General features: G+C 42.0%; 1 protein-coding gene across 7 annotated transcripts in view; it reads right to left on the bottom strand.

The window, feature by feature from the left end:
• The window catches only part of NLRP3 (NLR family pyrin domain containing 3), a 49424-nt gene that overhangs the window by 24141 nt on the left and 5277 nt on the right, over positions 1 to 20006 (bottom strand). For 4 of the 7 annotated variants that reach the window (XM_010807177.4, NM_001102219.1, XM_059888311.1 and 1 more), the window contains 5 exon segments: positions 18055 to 18159; positions 15792 to 17547; positions 10013 to 10180; positions 2387 to 2557; positions 1186 to 1356 (listed from right to left, as the gene is read on the bottom strand). In XM_010807177.4, coding sequence (XP_010805479.1) covers positions 1186 to 1356; positions 2387 to 2557; positions 10013 to 10180; positions 15792 to 17547; positions 18055 to 18159 — 2371 coding nt within the window. 7 annotated transcript variants of the gene reach the window in all.

Here is a 20006-nt window from a genome sequence, read left to right as displayed (position 1 = left end):
TTCCTATTGCCTGAAATATACAGAATAGCCTATTCTCAAGGCTCTGATCTTTAAGAGTCATTTGGACATAAAGAGTTGCAGAACAGAGAATAACATTTATCTTGGAGGTTTACAAGAACAGCTTTACCTGCCCTACATGGACAACTGCAAGAACAGAGGATTCCAACACTAAGGAGTTTGCAACAACCAACCGCATCCCTCCCTCAACTTGCCTTTAAAAGTGCTTTGCTGAAACCCTTAATGGAGTGCAAGGTTTTGAAGTGCAAGAGCCACCGATCTCCTTCATGGCCCTGCAATAAATCTTTCTCTGTTCCAAACTCCAACATTTCGATTTGTTTGGCCTCACTGTGCTTTGGGCATAGGAACTTGCATTCAGTAACATGTAGACATAACAATTTTGGGGGGACCCAAAATCATTGCAGATGGTGACTGCAGCCATAAAATTAAAAGACACTTGCTCCTTGGAAGAAAAGTTATGACCAACCTAGAGAGCATATTAAAAAGCAAAGACATTACTTTGACATTACAAAGACATTACAAAGGTCTGTCTAGTCAAGGCTATGGTTTTTCCAGTTGTCATGGATGTGAGAGCTGGACCATAAAGAAAGCTGAGAGCCAAAGAAGTGATGCTTTTGAACTGTGGTATTAGAGAAGACTCTTGAGAGAACATTGGACTGCAAGGAGATCCAACCAATCAATCCTAAAGGAAATTAGTCCTGAATATTCATTGGAAGGACTGATGCTGAAGCTGAAACTCCAATACTTTGGCCACCTGATGAGAAGAACTGACTCATTTGAAAAGATCCTGATTCTGGGAAAGATTGAAGGCAGGAGGAGAAGGGGACAACAGAGGATAAGATGGTTGGATGGCATCACTGACTCAACGGACATGAGTTTGAGTATACTCCAGGAGTTGGTGATGGACAGGGAGGCCTGGCATGCTGCAGTCCATGGGGTTGCAAAGAGTCAGACATGACTGAGTGACTGAACTGAACTGAGACATAACAAACTTATTAGCAGTAGGTAGTATCTAGTACTTCAAACTACTTCAGATATTGTCTCTTCCATTCTCTACCCTCAACTCCATCTGATTAATCCTTTTTAGAGTAACCCCATTCATAGTTTCCAAATAATGTATCACTGAAAAGAAGTTGCTTTATTGCCGAGACGTTCATGAAGACTTACCCCAGTTTTTGCAAGTTACAGTGTGGATTCTTTACTTTTTCACACAAAATCCCAACTCCTGAGTCTCCCAGAGCATTTTCCCCCAAGTAGAGTCTGGTCAGGGAATGGTTGGTGCTCAGGACAGATGCAAGGTCCTCACAGCTTGCCGATGTGAGACAGCAACTGACCAACCTTTCAGAGAGATGGCAGATGGTCACAACACCTCTCTCAGCCCAGTCCACGCACTGCTGTGAGTCAAGACAGCACTTGTCCTGTCCTTGCCTATAGTCCAGTCCGCACATGAGAAGAGTATATCCAAGCTCTTTACCAACTTTTTGTTTCTTTTTCTGTTTGGTGAATTAGCAAGAAAACACCCTCAAAGCCCATGCAATGTTACATCTTCCTAGATCTCTACCTTTATTTTTATTGAGGCAAAATATGTATAGCATAAACTGTACCATTGTAAACATGTGTTCATTTATAAGTGTTACAATTTAGTAGCACTTAAGTATATTCACATAACTGCGCAACTATCACCAGAACTCTTTTCCATATTCCCAAACTGAAATTCTATACTCATTAAACAATAACTCCAAATTCCCTTCCCCCAAAACCCTGGAAACCACCATTCTACCTTTTGTCTCTATGAATTTGACTATTCTAGGTATTACATATAAATGGAATCATACAATATTTTCCCTTTTGCTTCTGGCTTATTTTACTGAATATATAGCCCTGTTGTGTTTTGCTTTTTTATAATAGCCACCCTAACAAGTATAAATTGGCCCTACCATTTTCAAGTGATTTTTTGTCTTCTTCAAAATTCAAGTCTCCCACAGGCATTCAGAGAAGATCTACATAGACTGTCAAGCAACTGCATTGCTTTAGCCCCATTTTTCCTATTTAACGTGAACCAGGGCCTTATCATCAAGTCCCAAAACTCTTCTAAAGCAAAATACATTGGTTTTATTTTCTTAGCTAGGTTGTAAATACCTTAAAGGCAAGCATAATATTTCTGATTTTTTTAAGTTCCCCTCCAGGTCTGACTATGTGACTTTTCCCACAAAAAATGCTAACTAAATTAATTATTGACAAACATGCAGAGATAAACACAAGGAATCCTCTAAGTAGCCCAAAGCCATTTTCACATTAAAATTCTAACACATCATGGCTCATTAAAGCCACAGCTATTACTTCATGAGGGAAATTAGTTCAGCCTCACCAGAGCTTCTTCAGATTGCAGAATAGATGCCTCAGTCCCACACACAGAAGTCTGATCCCGAAGTCTCCCAGGGCATTGTGGCTCAGGTCCAACTCCACCAGCTTCTGGTTGTTGCTCAAGACTGAGGAGATGTTGAAGCAGCACTGATGGGAAAGGCAGCACTGTCCCAACCTTCATGACAAGCACAGAAACAGAAAAATCTCAGAGCATAGGCCACTTTTCTGTCACTGCCTTCTGGCCTCTGCTGGGTTTTAGCACCAGGCAAGGGCACTGTGTTCACATGTTACAAAGAGAATTAAACTCAATTTATAATTAAATTTTCATGAAGGAAAGTATCATCTTGGGACTTCCCTTGTGGTCCTGTGGGTAAGGGTCTGTGGTCCCAATGCTGGGGGTCTGGGTTTGATCACTGGTCAGGAACTAGATCCCACACTCCACTCTGAATATCAAAGATCCTGAGTGCTGTAACTAAGACCCAATGAGGTCAAATGTAAAAATAAATATTTTTTTAAAAAAAGGAAAGTATCATTTCATCAGAAAATCCTGACTACAGCTCAAGACATATTGGGAAAACAAATTCGACTCAGTTCTAGTGAAGTGGATGAACCTAGAGATTGTCATACGGAGTGAAGTAAGTCAGAAACAGAAAAACAAGTATTGTATATTAACACATATATATATGGAATCTAGAAAAATGGTATTGTTAAACCTATTTGCAGGGAAGGGATGGAGACACAGGCATAGACAGCGGACTTGTGGACACAGTGGGGGAAAGAGAGGGTGGGATGAATGGAGAAATAGCATTGACATATACACACTCTGTTAAAGTAAATAGCTGGTGGGAAGTTGCTATGCAACACAAGGAGCCCAGACTGGTACTCTGTGATGACCTAGAGGGGTGGATTGAGGGGAGGAGAGGGAGGCTCAAGACGGAAGTGATATATGCATAATTATGAGTGATTTACTTTGTAATATGGCAGAAACCAATACATTATAAAGCAATTTTCCTTCAATTAAAAAATAAGTAAAAAAAAAAAGGCATATTGGGAAGATAGTTCTCAGGCTCTGTGGCTCACAATCTGTGACCATAGCTGCCAGGGAGCACCCTCTAAATAATGGGCAATTCTCAAGTATTTAAATGGCATGTTTCTGTTTCATAAATGAAAACAATGGTTAGCCGATGAGCTCCACGTCTTTACCACATGTTCCTAACAGCTGAAACTCCCTCAGATGGATACTGCTCTCTCTAGGGCTGTATGCATCTTCCTTTTCCCTTGGACAGTCTTGTCCCTGCTGTTTTGTTTGATGTTTTAATCCCAGCCCTCCATCTACACTGAAGGAGTGAGCATCTCTAATTCTTGATTTGCTTTCCACAGACACACACCATCACCATCATCACCACTATCAGCACCACCACCAAAACAATTATTGCTCTCCGAGAAGCAAGAACAGTATTCCAGCTCATTTCAAATGTCCTAGGAGCTTGTGGGACTACCTTTTCTGTCTCCATTTCCACACCAACTAGAAGCAAATAGATAACTAAATCTTTATCTGCAGAACATCTCATGCTCACACATGTCTCCCTGTTTGTGTCTCACTTTCTAGAATCACAGAGGGGCATCTCATCCACAGGGTGATGGAGAGAGCGGCATGGTATAAAGGTAGGGAGGAATGTTAAATGTTAAAATCAGCCAGAACCTCGAAGGCAAAAAGAACACTTTATAATTTACCAAAACAGGTAAGAAAAAGCTCTTAAGCAAGGAACTGCCATGATCAAAGCATAATCTTTTAAATATTAAGTAACCCTCTGTCTTCTGTACAGAGAATGAATGGTGGGTGGCGAAAGTAGATGCAGGGACACCAAACAGACAACATTCATCTGATACGTATTTTTGAGCACAAACAAATGGTAAGAGCTTGTCCAGACATTATGGAGACAATTGCAGGACAAACATGAATCGTGTCATGAGAAGTTAATGGTCTTGGAGGGCATTGCAATATCTAAGCAAATAATTGTGGTTGTTGGATCTGGGCTGCTGGAGTTGAGACAGGCTGGGACCTGGGACCCTTTACTGCAGTGCTTGCACCTGGATGAAAGTCTCCTCGGGCAATAGAATACAAAAGAAACTATAAGGGAGGAATTCCCTGGTGGTTCAGTAGTTAGGATTCCACAATTCATATGTAGGGGAAGGGGCCTGGCCACACAAGGTAGCGCAAGAAAAGGGATATTAAAAAAAAGGAAAGAAACTATAAGGGACTAAAAATAACTGCATGCACGCATAGTTGAGGCAAATTATGAATAAAAAGATACAAAAAGGCCCAAATCCCGACTGCCATTTCTGAAGTACCAGGAGCAAAAGTACGGTAACTGCACACAGTACTGCTGAGGGGGTGAGCAAACCACCTAAGCCATCCCTCCGGTCCAACCCACTGATCTGCCCCTACCCTCACTGCATTTAACAAACCAACTCACCCCACCTCAGAGAGCCAGCAAGGGTACCTTTTCTTGTTTTCACTCCCTCATGCTGCAACACTACCCCCAGTAAAGCCATGGCTTTACTTCCTTATTTACTTAAAGTTTCTTATCCGGCATTTTACTGATTTTTGTTGATTAAAGAGTCTATGGGGGGATTTCCCTGGCAGTCCAGTGATTGAGATTCTGCACTTTTAATGCAGGGAACATGGGTTCAATTCCTGGTCAGGGAACTAAAATCCCACATGCCCAGTGGTGTAGCCAAACAAAAGGCAAAAAGAGTCTAAGGGACTTGCCTGGTGATTCAGTGGTTAAGACTCCGCTTCTACCACAGAGGACATGGGCTCAATCCCTCATCAGGGAACTAAGACCCCATATACTGTGTGGCACAGTCAAAAAAGAAGTCTAAGGACCCTGGATGGATGGTAACAAAATAAGAATGAGGAAAAGTGGAAAATGGCTTGTACAAGGGTGAAATTAAGAAGACTGGTGATAGGGTGGTTATTAAGAGTAACACAGAAAGGTATGAAAATGTCCTGAGGTGGTGGGCTTTAAAACTGGCTGTGAAGTCCAGATTTGTGATGCAGGAGGGTTGCAGAGATGGCCCCTACAACTATGTACTTGATTCAGGGCATGTGAGTCTAATTCACAGTGTGGGCTCATCACTTCAGTCACTCAGTCGTGTCCAACTCTTTGCTTCCCCAAGGACTGCAGCACACCAGGCCTCCCTGTCCATCACCAACTCCCGGAGTTTATTCCAACTCACGTCCGTTGAGTGGTGATGCCATCTAACCAATCTCATACTCTGTTGTCCCCTTCTCCTCCCGCCTCCCACCTTTCCCATCATCAGGGGTCTTTTCCAATGAGTCAGTTCTTCACATCAGGTGGACAAAGTATTGAAGTTTCAGCTTCAGCATCAGTCCTTCCAATGAATATTCAGGACTGATTTCCTTTAGGATGGATTGGTTGGATCTCCTTGTGGTTCAAGGGACACTCAAGAGCCATTAAAAAGAATACATTTGAATCAGTTCTAATGAGGTGGATGAAACTGGAGTCTATTATACAGAGTGAAGTAAGCCAGAAAGAAAAACACCAATACAGTATACTAATGCATATATATGGAATTTAGAAAGATGGTAACAATAACCCTGTATGCAAGACAGGAAAAGAGACACAGATGTATAGAACAGTCTTTTGGACTCTGTGGGAGAGGGACGGGGCGGGGGGGGGGATGATTTGGGAGAATGGCATTGAAACATGTATAATATCATATAAGAAACAAATCGCTAGTCCAGGTTCGATGCAGAATACAGAATGCTTGGGGCTGGTGCACTGGGATGACCCAGAGGGATGGTACGGGGAGGGAGGTGGGAGGGGGGTTCAGGATTGGGAACACATGCACACCCGTGGTGGATTCATGTTGATGTATGGCAAAACCAATACAATATTGTAAAGTAATTAGCCTCTAATTAAAATAAATAAATTTAAATTAAAAAGAACACTGAAACTGATTATAATTTGATCAGCTAATGAGTTATAATAAATGCAATCCAACTGAAAAAAAAAAAAAAAAGAGTTTCCTCCAACACCACAGTTCAAAAGCATTAATTTTTTGGCACTCAGCTTTCTTTATAGTCCAACTCTCATATCCATACATGACTACTGGAAAAACCATAGCTTGGACTACACGAACCTATGTCACAAAGTAATGTCTCTGCTTTTTAATACCCTGTACCTGGGATTTCTTTGGAGGGAATGATGCTGAAGCTGAAACTCTAGTACTTTGGCCACCTCATGCGAAGAGTTGACTCATTGGAAAAGACTCTGATGCTGGGAGGGGTTGGGGGCAGGAGGAGAAGGGGACGACAGAGGATGAGATGGCTGGATGGCATCGCTGACTCAATGGACGTGAGTCTGAGTGAACTCCGGGAGTTGATGATGGACAGGGAGGCCTGGCGTGCTGCGATTCATGGGGTCGCAAAGAGTCGGACAACTGAGTGACAGAACTGAACTGAACTGAACCGGTTGGTCATAACTTTTCTTCCAAGGAGCAAGCATCTTTTAATTTCATGGCTGCAGTACCATCTGCATTGATCTTGGAGCCCAAGAAAATAAAGTCTGTCATATTTCAAGTTTCCCCATCTATTTGCCATGAAGTGATGGGACCGGATGCCATGATCTTCAGTTTTTGAATGTTGAGTTTTAAACCAACTTTTTCACTGTCCTCTTTCACTTTCATCAAGAGATTCTTAAGCTCTTCTTTGCTTTCTGCCATAAGGGTGGTGTCATCTGTATATCTGGGGTAATGATATTTCTTCAAACACTCTTGATTCCAGCTTGTGCTTCCTCCAACCCAGCATTTCACATGATGTACTGTGCATAGAAGTTAAATAAGCAGGGTGACAATATACAGCTTTGACTTACTCCTTTCTCAATTTGGAACCAGTCTGTTGTTCCATGTCTGGTTCTAACTAATGCTTCTTGACTTACATACAGATTTCTCAGGAGGTAGGTAAGGTGGTCTGGTATTCCCATCTCTTTAAGAATTTTCCACAGTTTGTTGTGATCCACACAAAGACTTTGGCATAGTCAATAGAACAGATGTTTTTCTGGAACTCTTTTGCTTTTTCTATGATCCAACAGATGTTGGCAATTTGATCTCTGGTTCCTCTATCTTTTCTAAATCCAGCTTGAACATCTGGAAGTTCACAGTTTACATACGGTTGAAGCCTGACTTGGAGAATTTTGAGGATTATTTTGCTAGCATGTGAAATGAGTGCAGTTGTGCAGTAATTTGAACATTCATTGGCATTGCTTTTCTTTGGGATTGGAGTGAAAATTGACCTTTTCCAGTCCTGTGGCCACTGCTGAGTTTTCCTGATGTACTGAGCACAGCACTTTAACAGCATCATCCTTTAGGGTTTGAAATACCTCAATTGCAATTCCATCACCTCCACTAGCTTTGTTTGTAGTGATGCTTCCTAAGGCCCACTTGCCTTTGCATTCCAAGATGTCTGGCTCTAGGTGAGTGATCACAGCATCATGGCTATCTGGATTATTAAGATCTTTATTGTATAGTTTTTCTCTGTATTCTTACCACCTCCTCTTAATATCTTCTGCTTCTGTTAGGTCCATACCATTTCTGTCCTTTATTGTGCCCATCTTTCCATGAAATGTTCCCTTGGTATCTCTAATTTTCTTGAAGAGATCACTAGTCTTTCTTGTTTTACTGTTTTCCTCTATTTCTTTTTTTATGATTTTTTTAATTTTATTTTTTAACTGTACAATATTGTATTGGTTTTGCCATATATTAACATGAATCCACCACAGGTATACACGTGTTCCCCATCCTGAACCCTCCTCCCTCCTTCCTCTCCGTACCATCCCTCTGGGTCATCCCAGTGCACCAGCCCCAAGCATCCTGTATCCTGCATCAAACCTGGACTGGTGACTCGTTTCATATATGATATTATACATGTTTCAATGCAATTCTCCCAAATCATCCCACCCTCTTCCTCTCCTACAGAGTCCAAAAAGACTGTTCTATATATCAGTGTCTCTTTTGCTGTCTCATATACAGAGTTATTGTTACCATCTTTCTAAATTCCATATATATGTGTTAGTATACTGTATCAGTGTTTTTCTTTCTGGCTTACTTCATTCTGTATAATAGGCTCCAGTTTCATCCACCTATTAGAACTGATTCAAACGTATTCTTTTTAATGGCTGAGTAATACTCCATCGCAGCCCTGTTTATAATAGCCACAACATGGAAGCAACCTAGATGTCCATCAGCAGATGAATGGATAAGAAAGCTGTGGTACATATACACGATGGAGTATTACTTAGCCATTAAAAAGAATACATTTGAATCCTCTACTTCTTTGCATTGATCACTGGAGAAGGATTTCTTATCTCTCCTTGTTATTCTTTGGAACTCTGCATTCAAATGGGTATATCTTTCCTTTTCTCCTTTGCCTTTAGCTTCTCTTCTTTTCTCAGCTATTTGTAAGGCCTCCTCAGACAACCATTTTGCCTTTTTGTGTTTCTTTTTCTTGGGGATGGTCTTGATCCCAGACTCCTGTACAATGTCACAAACCTCTGTCCATAGTTCTTCAGGCACTCTGTCTATCAGACCTAATCCCTTGAATATATTTCTCCCTTCCACTGTATAATCATAACAGATTTGATTTAGGTCACACCTGAATGGTCTAGTAGTTTTCCCTACTTTCTTCAATTTAAGTCTGAATTTAGCAATAAGGAGTTCATGATCTGAGCCACAGTCAGCTCCTGGTCTTGTTTTTGCTAACTGTATAGAGTCTCTCCATCTGCGGCTACAAAGAATATAATCGATCTGATTTCAGTACGGCCATCTGGTGATGTCCATGTGTAGAGTCGTTTCTTGTGTTGTTAGAAGAGGGTGTTTGTCACAGTGTGGGCTCATAGCAAGCACTTTATTATAGACCCACAAGATATGCCCTGTGACAATTTAATCCACGCAAAATATTTTAATGGGTTCCAGGTCAGGTAGCCATTTCTGTATCTGAGGAAACTCTTCTATTCTCATCTATAAGCATGACTAATGAAGAAATGGAAGACACTAAAAGTCATGCCCTTTCCTTCAACAAATGACTTATTTTCAGTTCCCCTTTATTCTTCCCCATCTGAAACTTCTCAAATAACTGTCCTCCAAACCATTTGGCCTTCCCATTTGTAATAGGCTGAGCTGCGTCCCCCCAGAAAAGTTCATGTTGAAGTCTCAACCCTTAGCACGTTAGAATATAACTAAATTGGATTTTTAAAAGGTAATTAAGTTAAAATGAGGTCATTAGGGCAGGCCCTAACCCAACATGACTGGTGTCCTTGTATGAAGAAGAGATCAGACACACACAGAGACCATGTAAAGACACAGGGAGAGGACAGTGATCTACAGCCAAGGAGAGAAGCAGCAGAAGAAACCAACACTTCTGACAACTTCATCTTGGACTTGCAGCTCCCAGGATTGTGAGAAAGTTAATTTCTATTATTTAAGTCTCGCACTCTGTGGTACTTGGTTATGCCAGCCTTAGAAAATTAATAAACTGCTAAAATGGTCCTTCTCCCTTTCTCTCTTTCTCACATACACATACACACATATACACACAGATTCTTACCACAATCTACGAATGTTACAGCCAGGTTGTTGGAGTGTTTCACATAACACGTTCATGCCTGGGTCTCCCAGGGTATTGCCACTGAGGTTCAATTCAGTGAGATTCCAGTTATTGCTCAGGACTGAGAAGATGCCCCTGCAAATGCTGGAGGTCAGATAGTTCACCAATCTAGAAATTGGAAGGAAGGAAGAAGAGAAAACAAAGTGAATCTCTAAGAATAGCAAACTGAAGTTGGAGCCAGGAGTGGATGACACTAGTGCGAAGGCATCCTAGGAATTAAGAAATGTGTCACAGAACCAAAGACTGGGCTCTGAGGAATGCAAAAGGCCAGAGGAGTCCTGGTAAGGCTATTCTGCACATTTTATGATTAAAAGAGTCTGTGATGCACCAAGGAAACCAGAATTGAAAAAGACACGTGTACGCCAATGTTCATAGCAGCACTGTTTACAAAAGCCAGGATATGGAAGCAACCTAGCTGCCCATAGGCAGACCAATGCATAAGAAAGCTGTGGTACATATACACAATGGAATATTACTCAGCCATTAAAAATAATGCATTTGAATCCGTTCTAACGAGGTGGATGAAACTGGAGCCTATTATACAGAATGAAGTAAGTCAGAAAGAAAAACAACAATACAGTATACTAACGCATGTATATGAAATTTAGAAAGATGGTAACGATGACCCTATATGTGAGACAGCAAAAGAGACACAGATGTAAAGAACAGTCTTTTGGATTCTGTGGGAGAAGGCAAGGGTGGATGATTTGAGAGGGTAGCAGTGAAACATGTATATTATCATATGTGAAGCGCATCACTGGTTCAGGTTCGATACATGAGACAGAGTGTTCAGGGCTGGTGCACTGGGATGACCCTGGGGGATGGGATGGGGAGGGAGGTGGGAGGGGGTTCTGGCTGGGGAACACATGTGCACCCATGGCTGATTCATGTCGATGTATGGCAAAAACCACTACAATATTGTAAAGTAATTAGCCTCCAATTAAAATAAATTAATTAATTTTAAAAAGGAAAAGAGCCTGTGATGAATAGATAAAAAAGGTGTGATATATACATACACAAACACAAACACACAACAGAATACTACTCAGCCATGGAGACTCAGACACAGAGAATGGACTTGTGGACACAGCAGGAGGAGAGGGTAGGACAAGTTGAGAAAGTAGCATTGACATATCAGTTCAGTTCAGTTCAATTGCTTAGTCAGTCATGTCCGACTCTTTATGACCCCATGGACTGCAGCACACCAGGCTTTCCTGTCCATCACCAACTCCCAGAGCTTGCTTTGACATATATACACTAACACATGTCAAATAAATAACCAGTGGGAAATTGCTATCTAACACAGGAAGCCCAGCCTGGCACTCTGTGACAACCTAAAGGGTAGGATGGGAGTGAGGAGGCTCAAGAGAAAAGGGATATATATAGAGAGAAAGAGGCAGGATTGATTCATGTTGATGTATGGCAGAAACCAACACAACATTGTAAAGCAATTATTTTCCAATTGAAAAATACAAAAATAATGAAAATTTGTCATTTGCAACAACTTGGATGGATTTAGAGGGTATTATAGTATATGATATCACTTATATGTGGAATCTAAAAACTAATACAAATAAACTTATTTGCAAAACAGAAAAAGACTCACAGACATAGAAAACAAAATTACAGTTATCAAAGGGGAAGGGGGAGGAGGGATAAATTAGGAGGTTGGGATTAACATACACATACTACTATATATAGCTTCCCAGGTGGCTCAGTGGTAAAGAAGGCCCCTGTCAAGCAGGAGACATGCGTTCGATCCCTGGGTCGGGAAGATCTCCTGAAGAAGGAACTGCCAACCCACTCCAGTATTCTTGCCTGGAAAATCCCATGGACAGAGGAGCCTGGTGGGCTAAAGTCCATGGAGTCACAAAGATTCAGACACGACAGTAACTAAACCACCACCACTACTATATATAAAATTGATAACCAACAAGGATCTACTGTATAGCACAGGTATACAGTATTGTTACAACAATAACTTGTAACAACCTATTAGGAAAATAATCTGAAAAAGTATATGTATATATACATATATATAAAACACACACACACACACATATATATATATATATATATAACTGAATCACTGTGCTATAGATTTAAAAATATGACATTTCAAATCAACTATACTTCAGTTTAAAAAACTAAAATGGGAAAAGATGAGGGGAGGGAATCATTTGGGAGTTTGAAATGGACATATACACACTGTTATATTTAAAATGGATAACCAAGAAGGATCTACTTGCATGGCACATGAAACTCTGCTCAATGCTGTATGAAAGCCTAGATGGGAGGGGAGTTTGGGAGAAAATGGACACATGTATATATATGGCTGAGTCCCTTCTCTTTTCACCTGAAACTATCACAGCATTGTTTGTTAATTAGCTATATCTCAATACAAAACAAAAAGTTAAAAAAAGAAGTACACATTACTATGTGTAAAATAAATAAAATACAAGAATAAGTTGTACAACACAAGGAATATCACCAATAGCTATAAACGGAATGCAACCTTTAAAAATTGTGAATCACCATATGTAAAATAGGTAGCCAATGGGTATTTGCCGTATTACTCAAGGAAATCACACTGGGGGCTCTGTGACAACCTAGAGGGGTGGGATGGGAAGGGAGGTGAGAGGGAGGTTCAAGAGGGAGAGGACACATGTATACCTGTGGCTGATTCGTGTTGATGTATGGCAGAAACCAACACAATATTATAAAGCAATTTTCCTTCAATTAAAAAAATTTTTTAATTTAAAAAAAACAATTTTTTAAAAATTATGAATCACTGTGTTATACACTGGAAACATTGTATATCAACTATATCTCAATGAAAAATAATAATAATATTTTTTAAATTACAAAACAGCCTGTGACTTTGGCTGACTGTGAAGAGCCTCTGGTTCCTCCCTCAGGAATCCTTCTCCTCCTTCATCAACTGGCTACCCTGCCCATGGCCCTGGACACTGCTAAATGACCCAGAGGCTGGTTCTTACATTAGCTGCATAATAGCGTCAGTACTGGTCACAAAAATCCCTATGCCAGGCCATGTCATAGGAATAAAGCCAGAATCTCTGAGGTAGAACCAAGCATACTGATATTTTTAAGACTTCCAGGTGATTCCAAAGTGCTACTCCTGTTAAAATGAAGATCCCATGGGTCTAGGATCAGACCTGCGGTCCTTCACTTCTAACAGGCACCAGGTGGGTGCTCATGCTGCTAGTCCTTCGAAGGCTCTACAACACACTAGGCAAGCTCCTGTCTGCAGAAGAAGGTAGCTGTCATCTACCATGATGGGCATCAGGCTTTTTCTTCAAGGTTTTAGTCTGAGTTTCTGCCAGCCTTCTTCACAATCCTGTGATCGTAGGTGTCTTGTTTTCTGAGCCTCATTTTTAGTGCCCTAGTGAGATCTTATCTCAAAATATGGTAGCAGATGGGGCTGTATAGTTTGAAAAAAAAATCAATATGTAAAAAAGCTAGAAGTCTGGGACCTTGAGGAATTCAGACTGCTCATGTCCAGGTTGTCTTCAGAACTGAGCCCTTGGTGGCACAGTACCAAATCTACCAAATCTTCTTTCTCTCGACAGGTATCAACTGGTATGCTTCTAAGAATGAGATACTGCCAGAAAGCCTTCACATTCAGTTGCATTAACTGAGAGCACTGAAAGGCCATCTCTTGTAATAAGTGACAAGTGGAACATCTACAGAGATTTTATTTATAAGACTGAACAAACTAAGCAAAAATCTTTCTTGCAGTCATAATATGCATGCTTATTTCTAAAGACTGAAAATGAAAGTTCACAGGATTTGCAAACTATATTAGGCTCTTTCAGAGGTGCTGTAGTCCCCCCTGTTCTCGCTCTCTCCCTCTTCCATCTTCTTTCTAGCTATTCTGAACTATTTGCCATTGTTAAAATGTACCCTGCTTTCCCATCCCATCTTTGAACCCACCATCCCCTTGGTCTAGGCTGCCCCTTGCACATTCTTGGCTCTTTCATACTCCATGCTTCAGGATCCAGCTGGTCAAGGGCTCCCCCTGTGTGCTTCAGATGCACTCCACCAATATTCTTACCAAAGCCCGCCCCCTCTACCAACAGCCCTGGTTTCCTTCCTGGCCCCACAACCCAACTGTAAGTTGTTGTGAACAGGACCTGGGTCTTAGCCACTACTGAAGCCTCAGCAGGTAGTCCTTGATGACCAAAAAATAAATAGAAAAGTCATCCTGGTAGCGATGCCAAGGAAAAGAGAGGGAGCTAAAAGCTTATTGCTGCCAGTGAAAGGGCCAGCTTCTTTTCTCCTTAATTTTGTCCCACGTCAAGTGTCCTCTATAGAGGTCAAACCCAAGCATTCACAGAGCAGACAGCTCCCCACAGCCACTGAAGCTGTAGTAGTTTCTGCCCAAAGATTTAGAAGTCAAGGAACTCAACCCTTTCAATGAACACACACAACTGATTTCCACCCCTCTAGCAACTGAGTAAACAGACCTTGAAGTGGGTGCTGTTGACAAACGACAGTGTTAGTTCTTCAGTCATGTATAACTCTTTGCGATCCCATGGACTGTAGGTCACCAGGCTCCTCTGTCCACTCTCCTGGCAAGAATAGTGGAGTGGGTTGCCATACCCTTCTTCCGGGGGTCTTTCTGACCCAGGGAACAAACCAGGGTCTCCTGCTTTGCAGACAGATTTTTTGCCATCTGAGCCACCAGGGAAGCCCTAGCTGTTGACAAATGCCTGGTTGCAAGCACAAAGTGAGGGCCTTGGAGCACTCTATCCTTTCCAGCCCTATTTCCCTTCATTGCTTGTTCCAGTGAAGCCATGTCCCTCCCCATTTTCTCCTACGTAAATGCTCTTCCTCAGACCATATCCATGTCTCCTTCATATAAGACCCCACTGCCAGGACTTTTCTGGTGATCCAGTGGTTAAGAATCTGCCTGCCCATGCAGGTGACATGAGTTCAATCCCTCTTCCTGAAAGATTCCATCTGTACAAGCCAATTAAGCCCACGTGCCACAACTACTGAAGCCTGCATGCCTAGAGCCTGTGCTCTGTAACAAGAGAAGCCACCCCAGTGAGAAGCCTGTGCACCACCACTAGAGACTGGCCTCTACTTGCAGCAGCTAGAGAAACCCCACACACAGCAAGACCTAGCATAGCCAAAAATAAATTTTTTTTTTAAGAGATTGTCTAGGTAATAAAAATTTCCTTTTCCATCTCTGCCACCCACCTACATTCTCTCAATCTTTCAAGGCAAGCTCAAACTTCACTCCTCCAAGAAATCTCCCCCAAGCATCCCACACTGAGGTCCTCTGTCCTCTGTGTTCCTGGGCAGAATCATACTGGTTGTTCTGCCCCTTAGGTGACAGGCTATTAAGCAATAAAGTCCCAAGTAAATTACAAGCAATTTGAGTTTATGAACATTTTCTTCCATTATTTTTTTCACATAACACATTGTGCTAAATTGGCATCCACCAAACATTTGCTTATTGTTTCATTGGCTTTTTTCTCATGTCATTTGTCCACCTACTCTTCCTCTGCTAGTCAATATCTGCCAATGAAGGGGTCTGGTAGAAATAAGTAATGCTGGCATTGTTTTGTAGCTATGGAAACTGCATTTGCAAGACTGTTGAAAACAAAGGAAAGAGAGCAAGTGCCAAGAATCAGATGACTAGAAAGTAGAAGACATATAGTACCAATTGCCTGAAGCAAGATCTCCTTACCCCTGAGAATATGCCACCTCAAAATCAGAGAGAACAGAACGGTCCATATGAGAGTGTCTAACTTCCTCCTCTTCTTCCTCCTCCTTGGGTGAGTTATGGAGCAACCTCAAGGAAAGGGATTCCACATGGCGACAGTTCTCAATACAAAAAGAAGAAACCACATGGTCCATTCTGGTGGACAGCTTGATCTCAATTTTGGGGAAATGGCTCATGGCCCTTTGCACAAAGTCCTCCTCCTGCATCTCATACAAACAATAGAACAATTCCAGCTGGCTGGGCTCAATCTGTAGTGTCTTGGCATTGGCTTTTGCTTCAATCCATTTCAGCAGCTCCAGCCTGATTTTCTGAGAGATCTTACAACTCAGTTTTTTCTCTAAGTAGGAGGTTCTCTCCTGGTTTATAAGGCCAAAGAGGAAACGGACAACAAAAATCAGATATCCCTTTTCGAATTTGCCGTAGTTTTCGAGAAGGACCTTCACATCTCGGTTGGGAAGCTTTGAACAAGCCTGAGGCGTGTTCCTCATCTCCCCATGATTATCTTCTTCCAGCAGGTAGTACATGGCAGCAAAGAACTCCTGGAAAGTCATGTGGATGAAGCTGTAGAATTTCTCGCAGTCCACTTCCTTTTGGAACAGGTTCATCCTCAAGAAAGCAGACACATCTGCCTTCTGCAGGCCATGATTTCTGAGATCACACTCCTGAAATAGGATTTTCTGGTTCCAGATTCCATCTGCAGCCAGTGAGCAGAGACCCCAGAGGGTAGCAGAGTTGTGGTTCTCCTGGCTCCCTCCCTGAGATTGCAACAAACTGGAGAGGAAGAAGATATACACTGCAGTGGTGGTCTTGGATGTCCGAGCAAGACTCTTACCACTATCCATCTGCTGTTTCAGCCCAGTGCACACAATCCAGCAGACCAGAGGAATAAAGCACATGGTGAAGAGGATCTCATTCTCCTGAATCAGTCTGAAGGCTTCCCTTGCTTGCTGCTCATCTGAGAAATACTTTAAGAAATATTCCTTCCTCCTGGCCTCTGAGAAACCCAGGATCTCCACATGACGAGCCTGGCCCAGCAAGTGCTGAAGTTTCTCCAGGGCCACGGGTCTTGTGGTGATGAGGAGGGAGGCCTCAGGAAGCAGTCTTTTTCTGATGAGGCTGCTCAGGAGAATGTCTCCCCGCTCCACCTTCCGCCAGTTTGTGCAGAGTGCTTCTGTGTGCTCATCAAAGGCACCTTGCAGCTCATCAAAGCCGTCCATGAGGAAGAGGATCCTGGAAGGCTTGCTTACAATCTTGCCTATGGGTGGGTTTGGGCCAGGGCAGCAGCTGGCGATCAGGTCCCCCAGACTCCTCTGCGTCCCAAGGCTCACCTCCCGGCAGTGAATGTAAAACAAATAGTCAAATCTATCCTGGTAAAGTTTCTCTGATGCCCAGTCCAACATGATCTTCCTAGCCAGTATTGTTTTCCCAATGCCCGCTGCTCCCTGGAATACCACTGTGTGCACAGGCTCAGAGTGCTGGTCCTCAGGATCAAACAGCAATTCCAAGTTCACAGAACTCACAGGGCTATCCTGTATCTTGGCCCAGGTCCTACCAATGGCCAGGAGCTCATGCTCCCTCTCCTGTTGGCTCCTGTGTTCCTTGATGAGACGCAGCCTGGTGAAGCGTTTGTTGAGGTTCACGCTCTCACCCAGACGGGCATTCCTGTCTTTAATACACTGGAATTTGCTTCTCACATATTTTCTGTACTTCTTACAGTAATCTGTGTCAGAGACAGAAAGTTAGACTTCAGAAGAAGCTTGATCACATCCACCAGAGACAAGCTATCAACAGGGGCTGGTGGTCTCTAAGGAATGGAAACTGATATTGAAGAATGGGAGTTGCAATTTCTCGCCACTGCCTGGGGTATGGATAGCCCCAGAAAATGTAGGGTGTCGAAATCTTCCTAGACACAGTTGAACAGAAGAACAACAAAGTGCCATATGCATTGGCCCTGGCCAGAAAGTCTTTCTTCATTCAATCTTACTCCTTTACATAGTCTGCAGCTCATGCCCTATAAAACCTGAAACATTCAGTTGCCCACCCACGGTTCTGGGACTGCAAGGAGGGAAACATGCATCTATTTCTTAAGCTAAAGTGGATTTCCTAAGACAGACCTTTTCACCCCAAGGAACATGTTAGGATCACCAAGTTATCCACCTTCTGAGCTTCAAGTACCTACAGAACCAGGTCTCTAAACCCAATCAGAAATACCAACTACATTGCTTACCTTTTTTTTTCCTACAAATAGAGATTCTGGAAAGGTATCCCAGTAAACCCATCCATTCTTCTTCAAGGCTTTCCTCCTGACTTAGCACAGAAATATTTGCATTCTCTGAGAAATAAAGGAAGAAAATACAAAGTGTCAAAAACCAGGACTCCTGATTAAGGTGATGTCATTGAAACCTAATGACAAAGGTCCATCTAGTCAAAGCTATGGTTTTTCCAGTAGTCATGTATGGATGTGAGAGTTGGACCATAAAGAAGGCTGAGCACCAAAGAATTGATGCTCTCAAACTGTGGTGTTGGAGAAGACCCTTGAGAGTCTTGTGGACTGCAAGAAGTTCAAACCAGTCAATCCTAAAGGAAATTAACCCTGAATATTCAATGGAAGGACTGATTCTGAAGCTGAAACTCCAATACTTTGACCACCTGATGCAAAGAGCCAACTCATTAGAAAAGACTCTGATGCTGGGAAAGATCGAAGGCAGGAGGAGAACGGGATGACAGAGGACAAGATGATTGGATGGTATCACGGACTCAATGGACATGAGATTGAGCAAGCTCCAGAAGATGGTGAAGGACAGGGAAGCCTGGCGTGCTACAGTCCATGGGGTCTCAGAGTCAGACACAACTGAGCGACTGAATAGCAAAAACAATTGAAATCCAATAGCCAGCACCTGGCACAGGTCAAAGCCACCTGCCGTGAACATCTCCCAAACCAAAATACAGCTCAGTTGAATGTCCAGTTGGAGGCATTCCTGTACTCCTAATTTCAAAGCAATGGATACCAACTAATATTGTGTCCTCATTGTATCCAGGCTTGGAACCTATCTCCCAAGCTTGGAAATCAGAAGGCAAACATATGAGGCATCAAAGTTTCTCATCCTTATTTAGCTTTGGCAGACTCCCTCCCTTGTGCTCTGGTTTTGAGACCATCCCCACACTCTCAGGTATCCCCAGGATGGCCAAAGGCCAGCAGTATCATCTATCCTTGAGCCCAAATGCCTGGAATTCATCTGACCCATATTTGGAATCTTCAAGAGCAAGAATAACCCATCTGACTTATATCTAATTCAGAATTCTTCAAGAGCAAGAGTAACCCATCTGACTTATATCTAATTCAGAATTTTGACTAACTTTAGATTCACTTAGAAAGTTTTAAAAGTATTGATTCTAGGACTCTACTCCTAATGATCCTTCTTCAGTTCTCTGAGGTGGAGCCCAGGCACCATTATATTTATCTATTTTTAAAATAATTTTTACTGGAGTACAGTTGATTTACAATGTTGTGTTAGTTTTCTGCTGTACAGAAAAGTGAATCACACTTTTATATATATGTGTATATATATATATATATATATATATATATACACACATACACACTCGGTTTTAGATTCTACTCCCATATAGGTCATTACAGAGTATCAAGTAGAAGGCACCTTTTTATTTTAAAAGCCCCACATGCATCCACAGTTGAGAATTACAGACCTAAACAATCAATAAATTACACATCCAAAAGAAGTATCTTATAGGAGAAATTAGACACAGCAGAACAAGAGATAGGTACCAGGGAAAATGCATGGGACAGGTAAATTTAGGTGGGCAGGAACTCCAGAGCTATATAAAAGATTCCTGAGGTGTCTACTTATTCTGAATGCAAATGCTCTTAACCCCCCACACACAAAATCACAAAATAAAATCTAAACATTAACTCAAACCAAGAGCAAAACTTAATTTTTACCTAAAATATAACACTAGCCAACCCCCTGAAACAAAAAACAAAAACTTCTAACCCTAGGTATAATTCTTTCACCCCCAAAACCTATGCCAAATGGTATAATGGTTATTCGACCAAAGAGACTCTTGGCATTGAATCCAGGCTTGGCTCTGGTTAGAACACAGCTATGGACAACTATAACTTTTTCCAGGCTCATTTCACATGGTTTTGCAACCATTCTC

The sequence above is a fragment of the Bos taurus genome, chromosome 7 (genome assembly GCF_002263795.3).
Source record: "Bos taurus isolate L1 Dominette 01449 registration number 42190680 breed Hereford chromosome 7, ARS-UCD2.0, whole genome shotgun sequence".
Taxonomy (NCBI): domain Eukaryota; kingdom Metazoa; phylum Chordata; class Mammalia; order Artiodactyla; family Bovidae; genus Bos; species Bos taurus.
The sequence above is the reverse complement of the archived record's forward strand: the minus strand, read 5'-3'. Positions and strand labels throughout refer to the sequence as shown.